Genomic DNA, 12530 nt, shown 5'->3' with positions numbered 1-12530 from the left:
CAAATACATATGTGAAAAAACACTTCCAAATATGTGTGTGTGTGTATACACACATACACGCATGCACACACTAAATTCTCTGTTGTCAAAAGTGTATCCATAACATAGCTAGGGATATTCTTAGATGCAATAAACAAGGCAGCTAAAAGATTCTTATCCTAATAAATTAAATTGATAAACAGAGCAATTTCATGGTGATAATGCACTGGAGGCATTTGACGGTGCCAAAGCAAGATGTTTCTTCTCAATATACCCAGTAAGTAACGTGCAAGAATAAGTTACCTCCAACAGGCTGTGTTTAAAATTTTGCAGAACATTATCTAATGGATAATCCTTAAGAGGTTGACTCCCCATGGATACAAACAAGGTGAAATGGAGAGTTGCTGAATGGAATCGATAACATACGGAGTTATTTACTTAATTATTGTTTGCATCAGTACATTGGGCATGATCCACCAAAGTAGTTTCCTGTGTTTACACAAAATCCTTCCCTCTTCCGCTTCACTACAAATAACCTAATCCAGGCGTACTTGGGGTGTACTTGGGCATCATTGCCTGTGTTGGCAAGTAGATGGGAGGAGATAGAGGGTTAGATCAGGGCAGCAGACTGCTTCCATGGAAGTGTTCCAGTGTTACTCCTGCATGATAGAAGTGTTATTTTGATTTGGTAAGTATATACACAATCTAAATATATTTATTTTGATACATATATGTTTTAAGAAAGAACAGCCCTATAGGCAACAGAATCACTTTAACAGAAGTAGATTTAGATTAATTAGCTGGCTAATTCAAAAGCTACAAACCATAACGGTAGAAGTAATTGCAGTGACAGAGTGGAAGCATATTAGCCAGTCAAAGCAAATAATTATGAAGAATTGCAATGAAAAGTGTTCTGAGCTCTGTTGATATTGGAAAGTCATTTTGTAGGCATGATATGACTTTATTCCCCCATGCTGAATAATGTAAACATAAAAATATTCAGAAATTACAAAGTCTTCCTTGTTTCAAGTACAGTTGCCATGCTGATCCCAAAGACAGACAGATAGGATCCAAAATTATTTGGACACTTTTAATTGGGCAAATTGCATTAGTGAGGTAAGAATCTTTTAAAATGCCCTATCTGAAAGATTCAAAAATCTTTCTTCACATCATCATGAAATTCACCAAATAGTGCAATAGGGCACAGGGCATAATTCTTTCCATATTTAAGTGTGATAGTAGTTTGGGAACAGATTGATTAAAGATAATTTTCTCCTCATAAACTCTACGGCTGGTAAAGAAAATGAAAAATTATTTTTAAGATTCTTTACTCAGTGTTCACTTTGCTTCCTGTCCTTTCCGTGCGTACACCCAGTGCTTTATATGTAGCAATAAGGGTGAGAGGACATAGAATATAATATGGTCTAAGCATATATAGTGGTCACATTCAGTGGCCAGGTTACTTTCTTCATTGTTGCATGTAAGACCATATAAATTAAGCTTGCAGAAGAAATTTGGCCTGGTTTGGAATTCAGCAGACCTCTGCAAGAAGTTATTTGACTTGCCCTGTAGACTGTGAAAACTACTGCAGTTTTTTCTTCCCAGTCCCAGGTAATCTTATCTGAATGGAGAAATAGGTTCAGCATGTGCAGTCGCTCTACCAGCAGTACTAGGCTGTCAGGGGAAATGTGCATCCAATAGATTACATAAGAACATAAGAAGAGCCCTGCTGAATCAGGCCAGGAGTCCATCTAGTCCAGCATCTTGTATCAGAGACCATTTCCGCACAAATTGTTTGCAACGATTCATGCAACGTTTTATGTTTTTCTTGTCCGCACTGTTTCCCCTCCATTTGGTGTTGCAAATGTTTTGCAATCGTTTAATCTCCATGTTTTCTGCAACCACTTATACCATGATGTTTCCTTTTTCTCCGTTTCAAAGAGGTGCAGACATGTTTGAAACACTCTTCATTTCTTCACCCGATTGTCCCCTCAGTTGTCCACACCCACTGTGTTGCCCATCTCCCTTCCCCCTCCCCTCTCCTCCAGCCACCCATTTCCCAGCATTTCTCACCCACTGTCACCTTTTCTGGGTGACTAATGCAAGTCACATGGTAGCAAATCACCCTGTGGTTGCTGCCAAGCCTGGCCCCAATGAGTCCTCCCTCAAATGCCAAAACACCCCTGGAAGGGCGACCCCCCTGCCTTTTACTGATATAAACCAAAGGTTCAACTGGCAATACTGTTGTGGTTGTCTAGCAGCCGCCACAGACAGCATTTGTTTATTAATGCTACAGGTGCTGCTTCTCTTATTTGGGGGGTTAACACCCTCCCCCCAGTGTCGTTTGTTTAGATTTCAGATTTTTCGACAAACCTGGGGCTTTTCTCCTTGTCTATTCATGGCTCTGGTCTCTGGATTCAAGTATTCACAGATTTGGCCATGCTGAGAATTAGATATATTTATGATTGATAGAAATACTGTGCATCAGTTCTTGTGTTAAATAACCGTGAAGTCTTTACTGAGAGATAGTGCTGACTTTGTTATGGAGACTGACTATGATGATTGGATCACTTTATGTTGCAAAACAGGTTTTTGACACACACACACACACACTCACCCAAGACTGCTGTCTGCAGAATAGTGTAATCCCCAGGCAAATAGAAGTTGGCCAGCCCTGGTATAGATTATGAAGCCACTTGCCAAGGCATTTGGCTCATATACTGCATTATGCTATTAGTTTTCCTTTCTCATATAATGATACTTTATGAAATGAATAAAGAGGCAAATTGAACATTCTGCTCCTTCCTGCCATCCTGCAAATGGATTTTGTTTGTTGGGGTGTGATTTAAAATGGCAAGTCATGGAACTGGAAAAGGACAGTTCTGCTGAAGGAAATGTAGTCCACAGAGGACTCTTGGTAACTCAAGTTTATTTGCACAGTAACACCATCACATTTTTGGGCAAAAGCAACCAGAGTTGATAAATTGGCTTTGACATCTTCAGCTTTCTAAGATGTTCTAAATGGAAAATACTACTAATTTTTTATTGGGGGGCTTTTATCTATAAGGGTAAGATTATTAATAAACATGTTGCCTTTTTTAAACAGACTTTACCTTGCAGTACCTCTCAGATCATGAAGAGAATGTGGCTTTCGGAAGCGAAAGAGGTCCCAAACCTTTGTCTGTCAGTTATTTATGTCATAGCATATTGATACAAACAATCATCAGGCCTCACAAATCATATGCAGCCCAAAGGTTCTCAGTGAATAGGGCTCCAGTAATGATTGAAAAATGAGAGGAGTAATTAGCTGTAAAATGCAAAAAGATACAAATTGTGCATACACTGTAAGTTCAAAATGTTTTCCTCACATGACATAGAGATCAAACTACTTGTTAAAGCTTAATGGTTTGGGTTTTTTTCCCCCACTTAGGATGCTGGTGAAATGGTTCGTTCGTTTGTCGGTGGTTTGGAGCTGATAGTCAATTTGTTAAAATCAGACAATAAAGAAGTCCTGGCCAGTGTATGTGCTGCTATCACCAACATAGCAAAAGATGAAGAAAACTTAGCAGTTATAACAGATCATGGCGTTGTTCCTTTGTTGTCCAAACTAGCAAACACAGTAAGTAACTCCTTTTTCCAGTGGGCTTTCAGAACCGCCAGTTTGTAGGAATCTCAGTAAGGCTTCCTTGAGTTTACTGCAGCTAGTAAAACATAGTTGCCAAAATCGCTCACTTGCCAAGCTGTAGAGAAGCATACACCTGAAGGCATAAAAGTGAGGCAGGACTTCCTGATTTAATGGCCAAAATCGGGGTGGGAGAACCTTAAAAAGACAATGTGAAGGGGAAAAACAACCTTTGCTGTAGATTTTACTATGGAACAGATGGCTGGAGAGTAAATGCTTTTTTTTAGACTATAATCAGCAAAGGATTGTTGGATATGTAGGGATGTACACTGAGAGGGATACACCTTCTCTTTATGTGCATTACGTTATTTTTATCACAACCTTCAGTGTGATTCTTAAAATGGTACATTCTGGCTTTAATCAATTTGGTGTCTGTTGCATTTGTTATCCCACCCTTCCTTTGAGATCAGGGAGTCTCCTCGTTTTTTTTTCTTCACAGCACCTCTGTGAGGAAAGACCGTTGCTGAGTGGGTGGTTTAAGGTTGGCCTGTGAATGTTGCAGCTGTGGCCAGATTTGAACTGGAGTCTCCTGGTCCTAGTCTGACCCATTAACCATTACTACACCCTCGTGGCTCACAATACACCATTCTGCTTCAAAAATCAGTTCATAGAACTACTTGCAGATATTTACCTGAAACTAAATTAGTCTGAATCCTACATTCAGCCAGTGTGGTGTAGAGGTTAAGAATGGTGGTTTGGAGCAGTGGACTCTAATCTAGAGAACTGGGTTTGATTCCCCACTCCTCCACATGAGCAGTGGATACTAATCTGGTTAGTTGGTTTCCCCACTCCTACACATGAAGCCAGCTGGGTGACCTTGGGTCACAGCTCTCTTAACGCTCTCTCAGCCTCACCGACCTCACAAGGTGTCTGTTGTGGGGAGAGGAAGGGAAGGAGATTGTAAACCGGTTTGATTCTTCCTTAAGTAGTAGAGAACGTTGGCATATAAAAACCAACTCTTCTCCTTCTTCTTTTTCTTCATAGCTTAATTAAGTTTTGTTATTCATCTTGCTCTGCAAAGGCATGCAGACTTTCATTATCTGTGTTACAAATCAGTTAAACGATTGCCTTAAGGTAAGAAACTGGGTGGACATATTGCTAGAGAAGGCCTTTGGCTGTGCAGAGCCAAAGCAAGCGGTCACTTGGGGTGTCAAATCTGCAGGGGTGTCGGAAGAGGCAGTGCCCCCTGCCCTGTGTCTCGGGTACAAACCAGTCTTGGCTTAAAGAAGTATCTGCAGCCTACCTGACACCCAGCAGGGTTGCACTTAAGGAAGATCTTTGGGAGGCACAATGTCTTGAACCATCCTTATGACTATAATCTCAAATGGTTCCTCTATACGGACAATAACCCCGTTTGGAATCTAGTCTTACAGAAGTGGTTTCTCTGATGCTAAAGATCCCAGGTGGAAATACCTGTTGCATTTCCCACCTATTTTCTTAATCTGCAGTCTATCAGTGGCTTCTGTTTAAATGTCTTTCCAGGCTAATTTAGGATGGGAGGAATGTAATCGACAGTTTTCCCCCCCTCTTTGCTCAGAATAATGACAAATTAAGACGTCATTTGGCAGATGCCATTTCTCGCTGCTGTATGTGGGGAAACAACAGAGTTGCTTTCGGAGTCACCAAAGCCGTTGCCCCTTTAGTACGTTACCTGAAATCAAGTGATCCAGCAGTTCATCGAGCTACTGCGCAAGCCCTGTATCAGCTCTCAGAGGATCCCAACAATTGCATCACCATGCATGAAAATGGAGTGGTAAAGGTGAGAAAAAAAAGACCTTTAGTGAACCGGGTCTGACCATACCAATGGTATTATCTGCAAGGTGGGTGTATCCCAAATTGTACTAAGCTTATCAAAGGGGCACTTCCTCCAAACCTGTTTACCCAGTCTGAGATGAAACAAGGATGGAATGAGAGAGTTATGAAGGTTATGTGGCTACAGCTGAAAACAGCAACCAAATGGCTTGACTCAGGCATAGTGCGACACCACAACTTAACTTACCTTTGCTCTTTTTCCCCACCTTACCCCTCAGAGAGAATGATATCTCAGCCTCCACTGAGAGCCAGGCTAGTCCTGATGGTGCCCTCATGGCCACCATGGGGATGTCACCGCCATTTTAAAGTGATTTAAAAACACTGTGAAGGCCCGGTCAGGCCTGCAGAGGGCCAGTCTGAGGTATTTCCCCCCTTGATCCTTATGAAGTGCCCAAATGGCTGCACCCCCCCATGGTTGTTTCGGCAATTGAAAAGTGGAGAGGGAGGCAAGAGCATCGCACTGCAGACCTGATCAGGATTGGGCCCTCATGGCATTTTAAATCACTTTAAAATGGCAGCGGTGTCCTTGTCGCAGCTACGAGGATGCTGTCACATCTCGTTTGGCCCTGAGGCAAGGGAGGTAGTGAGCAAAAAGCAAGGATGTCCAAGCTTGGAGATCACATGAAATCATAGTTAAGACCAACTGGGTTTAATATACCAACTTCAAACCATGGTTTCAGATCTTTGTTTGACATATCTTAATCACAGTAAGTGAAGTGGCCCACATGAATCAAACTATGGTCTGACCTGAGCCAGTGTCCCTCTCTCTCCTTTCTCCTTGGTAATATGAAGAGAAATTAAACACACAATATGCTGCTGCCAAGGTCTGAGTTGTCCAATTTCTGCTGCTTTTCATTGGCTCTTTGGGGGAGGGGGGGAGGGGGATGGATCACAATGACATCCATGTCCTTTGTTTTATTTCTTTACTGGCTGTCCAGGAGAGAAGAGGGAGAAGATATGGTTTTGGTGATTTATGCAACAGGTAGACATTGCTGGTATCATCTAGTTCAGCCCTAAGTCTTACTATACCATTCCATGTCTTTTGTGTCAGTGTGATAACTTCCATTTGAGTATCTGAAGAGATCTTTAACATTATTGGTGATAACTCATGGGAACTGTTCAGATAGGGATAGTTCAGTTAAGGTGGCTCATACCCCTATCCTGCCACTCCACTGAGCAAAGTTTGAAGACTCCCTCCAGCCCTAAGGAGCCTTTCTCCTTGAAAGGATTAAGATGAAATAATACGATCACCAGAAATTTGGCGGGGGTGGAGGGAGGGATACTGAACAAGTCCATTTGTCATACTGCTTTAGGTAAAAGATTTCTGTATTAAATATATTGAAAAAAATCCTGTATGTAATTTAAAAGCTCCAGAAAGATGGTAATTTTCTTGAGCACCGATTGTATGTCGATTCTATTACAGGCATCCCACAGACAACTGCCAAAATTAAGTTAATTTATTTTAATTACCCAAGTTCCCTTTTAGTAGTGACATAAATTTTAGTTATCCGTTTTTAAAATGTGTGTTTTCAATCAAGGGAGTAATTATAATAGTACTTAATTGCAGATTATTATTCTGGGAAAATAAGAAAAGTAGGTTATTCAGCTCAAACACATAATAAGAACTGTGGAAAAAATGTATTCCTGTAGAATTGCTTTGCAATGGTTTATTCCCAAAGTTCTTTGTTCTGTGGCCCTTCTAAAAATTTCAAGTGCAGATAGAGAAGTTTAGAAACCGCATCTTCTTTGAAATGTGGCCATTGCAATTAATATTCCTTTCTTTTCCTATTGAAAACTGCCATCAAAACCTATGGAGAATTTTGCACTCCTTTTAGGACATGGGTAGGGCTTTTAAGTCAGAGAGGTAACTTTCGGTTAGGTTAGAATACAGGCTTTAATTTGCAGGAATTACGTATTGCCTTAATTCCCACAGTAACCAATTGATGCCTTATGACCCTGATCAGACAAAACACTGGATACTTTTTTCTCCATATGTCAATCTCCTGCTAGATTTTCAAGGCAAGAGTCATGTGTTAATACCTAATAGGGATTTGCTTAAAGTGGAAAGTTTTTTAAGTCATTGAAATCAACCTGTGGCATATCCATTACACGCACTGCCTGGTTGTTCCCACTGCACTCCTGAACACTTGTTTGGAAAGATTGTGGATGCTGGTCATTTACGCAGGGGAAGTTTGTGTATGGTTTGCTGCACAGTTTTTTGTTCCAAATTCTCAAACATCATATGCATGAGGGCTTCCCCCCCAAAAAAATTCCAGGAGTACCTTGTGATTAATTAGGCATCCCCAGTGAATCATGGAGCTTCTGAGTCCCTTGCAGCCTTGTTTCAGTTTACTTGGAGGGGGTAGGTCAGCTCTTAAAGGGACTGCCTGTGCTTTTGCTGGGTATTCCTCCCCACCTTTCTTCAACAGCTCCCTACCGGGAGCCACCTTCTAACCTTTGCAGCCGCTCTCTCTTCCAACCTTTGCAGTCCCTCTCTTCCTGCACATTTCATGAGGGTTTAACTCCCTCATTTGTGCTTTGCTTTGAGGGAAGGGGTTGGATGGGAGGGACAGACACTTGGAAGGGAGAAGCCAAAATGGGCATGGAAAGAGAAACCTGAAGTTAGAGATATGCATAGAAATGGCGAGGATTTGCATTGCTCTTGCCTCGAAGAAGTACTCAAATTCGTCATAAAACAGCATCCTAGAACTGCACGGGAAGAATGAGGTGGGAGCGAAGTGACTTCTAAAAGATTGGTACAATCATGAATAATGCATAGGAATCCTCAAAGCAGTCCAGCAGAGAACACAAGCTAAATACCCCTGCATAAATGGCCAAAGACTCAAAGACACTTGTTGGGAAGAAAAATGGGAAACTGACGAAGCATCATAGAACCATAGCTTTGAAGCAGGGTGGGTCGGTGGGTGGTCATAGAAGAGGATGGACTTATGAAGGGAAGGTTGCCAAAACTACTGTCCGAATTCTCTGGCTTCCTAAGTTTAGCAGAAGCAAACATAATTTATACAAGTTTGTTCAGTGGGTAGAACTTGCAGTTCCTGCGTTGTAAGACTTTGTGCCTTAAAGGTGCATATCCTGCATGTATTGTTTTAGTTTCCTTCCACAGTGGTGGAGGCTGTCCAGAAAGGTTTGGCAAGTTACTATTACAATAAAGAACTTTTCATGGGATGAGCTTTGAAGAATAAACTGATGTACAATGAAGAGCACGGTTATTGGTGATTCTGTTCAAAAGCTTCCATAGGAATTGTGTGTTATGTGGAAGCTGTTAGAAATGATTCCGTTCTGACAGTAAATACAAGATGCCATGAAGTGTGTCCCAGATTTTAGCTTTTGCTCTACTGATGAAATTCCTGTCTTTAGCCCTCTTCACTTCCCCAGCCTACTATCATCCCATTGTTATGAGTTTCGTGCCACTGGAGTTGGCCATTGTGGCCGTTCAGAGCAGGCCCTTGAGGTCTAAGCGGCATCAGGAAATTTCAGATAGCCCAAGTTGGCCAGGCTGTCCAGGGTGAGGAAACTCGGGGGGGGGGGAGGGCCAGTGTGGGTGATCAGCACATTTAAAAGGCGGTAGTGAGCAGATGAGGGGGTGCGGAGAGTAGAGAAACATGTGGCTGGGAGAGCATGTGGCTGCATGTGGCTGGGAGGGCAGAGAAACACCTTCAGTCACTGAAGGTGACGGAGTTCACCCAGGCATGGGTGACTGTGGGGACTGAGGTCTAGGAGACGACACGGGTGAGAAGGCCTGGGAGGGGAGCACAGTGGCAAGGCCCGAGGAGCACACCCTGGAGAATGGAGCCCAGGTTTAAAGGGCCAGCTCCTGGTCTGAGGCCATTGCCCATTTGTTACAGCCGCATTCCTAAAGTCTGGTATGCCCAGCAAGTGCTTGTAATAGAGAGCTGGTTCCTACCGTAGGTTCGTCGTGTTTGTATGTATGAATGTGCTAGCACAGATCCAAAACCACAGGTAAAGCTTTCGTGTCAGTTCACTTCCCCTTTTCAGTGGAATGCAGCAACCATAGTACAATCCATAGATGTGCATGTAAACCGGTCCTATGCAGTTCCCAGCTCAGGTGAGCGATAGTACCATTAATAAGTGATGTGCTTCTTGTCTTAATGCTTCACTTTGGAAAGTTTCTAATTTAGGAACATTTGGATAACAAATTCGGACCTTGGCATCATCCTCATCTTGGCGTGTTCTGAATATCTTTTTAGTCTTATAAAAAGAAGCTTGTCCTGCTAAGCTGTAGGTTTGCTGGAGCAGTTCAACAGAAGCTGTGCCCTGCAGCTCTTTCGGTGATAAATGAGCCATTTCAAATAAACGGAGCTGCAGCCAATTTGTGCAGAAGGAATCATTAAAACATTTTAAATAGACAGTTTTGAAGGTTCGAAATGTATAAACAAGGTACACTAAATCCAAATATATATTGCTCATTTTAATGGAAAAAGGTTGCTGCTAGATGACTCTTCCAATGTTAACTGGATTTGCCAAAAAGCCCAAGAATCTGGCAAGAGCCATAGATAACAGCTCCATCTTTCATCTAGGTTTCTCTTCTGTATTTATCTTGCTTCAGAGAATGCAGGGAATGTCCTTTCCTTCCGACTTGGCGCAGTTTTCGTAAACCACAGAAAGACACGGAACGGCTTCTTGCAATTGTTTTTAAGATAAATTTCAGTTTAGGAGACTTCATAAAAAGTAGGGCTGGGATCAGGTCCAAAGAGCCCTGTGCGCAAGCAGAAAGCACATCCATCCATGCTCAGAGGGGATACTGATTTTCCCTCTATGTGTGTGTGTCTCTCTCATTGTGCATGATTTCACAGGGTCCTTTGATCCTCATTAGTGGCTTTTTATGGAATACTATGAGAGGCTGTGTGGTGGAACAGGCCTGCTCAGATTTGCAAGCCCTATTCCACTTCTGCCTTCTCCCAGAGATTCTCAGCCTCTCCTGGAGGGGGTTGCCTCTCTCTCCTTTCGGGTAACCGCTGCCACCACCTGACTGTTGTAGGACTTGCCCACTGGGGTGGGGGTCAGGTCCCCCCAGTGTCTGTGGGTCCCCCCAGTCCCCCCTCAGTGTCTCCTGCCTACCCCACTTCAGCTGGGCACTGTGTTTACTTTCCAACTTCAGTGGATTGTATGTTGTCCAGAGTGATATAAAAAGCCTCCATGAGACAAAATCTGACAGAAATCTTTTACTGCCACTACACTGGAAGTTGGGCCAAAAAAACCCAGTGGTGACTTTTAGCACCTCCTTGGCTCCTGATCAAGGTCTTTTTAATCTGATATGGAATTTAAAAAAAAACTTATTTGTAAACAGCGTTACTCTTAATTAAAGAAATTAAACATATAGTTAATAAAATGACTTTCTTTTAAGTGGCATATATTAGGCTTAGCAAACAAAGGCAGAGTGCCAGGTAATTTTATTTTTGGCATTCAGTTGAGCAAAAATAGTTTCCTTACAAAAGAAACTATTAACAGAAGCGGAACACAAGAAATAACAATGAAAATGGTATTTCCGATTTCTTGACTCGTCATTTTGGCGTTGAGTGAAAATATTAAATATTTCTCCATGAAACCAGCAAGTCTAATTTTACTAATTAGATAACTTCTGTCTCTAGCACTTTGAGCTTTCTATCTTATTGAAATATTAGCATACATTGGTAGGTACCTTTTTCTAAAAATGAAGGTTCTTCCTAGAGCATCTGGATCTGACCGTTTCAACAAGCCACGTTTTAGGATAGCTTACCCAAGGTGTGTGTGCATTTATATGTAAATAGCGTATGTTGGCCATATGTTGGGGAAGGGGATCTTATGTTTACAGAAAAGTGTATTTATTTATTTAGGCTATTACTATGCCTCCTCTTGCTTGAAGCGGCTTCCCTTGGTTCTTAGACAGGTTTCATAGATATGGAGGGATTGAACAGATATTCTTTGCTGCATCTTTGTCGGCCATTTACTTAGAAGAAGCTATCAGCATACCAGTCTTTTAAGTGACCCTTGAATGCTGCTGCAAATGCTCCCCCACCCCCTTCCCCTTTCCTTGAATATTTTGAGAAGGGGGAAGATAGCAGGGAGAGGTGACATTAAACTCTCCTGGGCTTGATCTTCCGAAGGTTCCCCCTCCCCCCCCAGCATTCCCTGTAAAACCTCAGACACACTGAACCAATTATGACATGTTTTGGGGAAGCTTGCCCATCATCTAAAAAAAAAAATGACACGACAACATAAAAATGATCAAGTAGCATCTCAATATAATTATATAATTCTCAGTGTGTCTAAATCCTCCCATTTTTCAGAAAAATAACCAACTGTCAGAAGCTGGACCTGTATAGGAAGTTTTGTAATTGAATTTTGAATCTTGGTAAGTCTATTTATTTTAAAATTTCTGAGATTAGGCAGGCAGCAACCTGTGAGAGGGCCTTTTTGGCCGTGGCACCAAAACCCTAGACTTCTCTCCCCAGGGAAACTCATATGTCTCCTTCCGGTGCTATCTTCTGTCAGTGGGTTATAACTTTTGTTTTGCTTGGTGTTCCCTCTGTGATCCCTCCTTCCTGCTCAGCGGTTTAACTGTAGTTTATATTTTTATATGTGTTTTAGCTGTGGTTTTATTTTTTTTAGTGATGAGTTTCTTGTTGGTTTCAAGGGTTTTTTAGATGTGATTTTATAATGTATGTTTTAATTTGTAAGCCACTTTGGTGGCCCTTATCAGAGCAGAAAGGTGGGGTATAAATTTTGTAAAAACAAATACATGAAAATCAGATGGCAGATCAATAATTAATGCTGCCAATGAAACCCCAACCAACAAAATAAAAAGAACAACAGCATTAGCCATACCAGAGTTCATGGTGGAAAAAACGGGAACTCACAAACTTCCTGAAATACAGCAGGATGGTCCTCCCAAGAGGGGAAGAAGGGTATTCCATGCTTGCATTGGCACCATAGAGAAAGCCCCATTCCCAACCCCCACAATACAGACCTCTCCTGGCGCTCTCAGTGTAGCTTCCTTAAATGATCTTAACTGGCCATAGGAAGTTCCTGTTTAAGA

At 41.9% G+C, this 12530-nt stretch overlaps 1 protein-coding gene across 1 annotated transcript in view; it reads left to right on the top strand.

Annotated features, from left to right (window-relative positions):
- Positions 1-12530, top strand: part of ODAD2 (outer dynein arm docking complex subunit 2) — an 83224-nt gene that overhangs the window by 57451 nt on the left and 13243 nt on the right. The window contains exons 17-18 of the mRNA XM_056857605.1: positions 3410-3598; positions 5199-5420. Of these exons, the coding sequence (XP_056713583.1) occupies positions 3410-3598; positions 5199-5420 (411 nt within the window). The remainder of the gene's footprint in view (positions 1-3409; positions 3599-5198; positions 5421-12530) is intronic.

This window comes from Euleptes europaea, chromosome 11 (genome assembly GCF_029931775.1).
Source record: "Euleptes europaea isolate rEulEur1 chromosome 11, rEulEur1.hap1, whole genome shotgun sequence".
Lineage (NCBI taxonomy): Eukaryota > Metazoa > Chordata > Lepidosauria > Squamata > Sphaerodactylidae > Euleptes > Euleptes europaea.
This window is presented reverse-complemented; position numbering and strand designations above follow the sequence as displayed.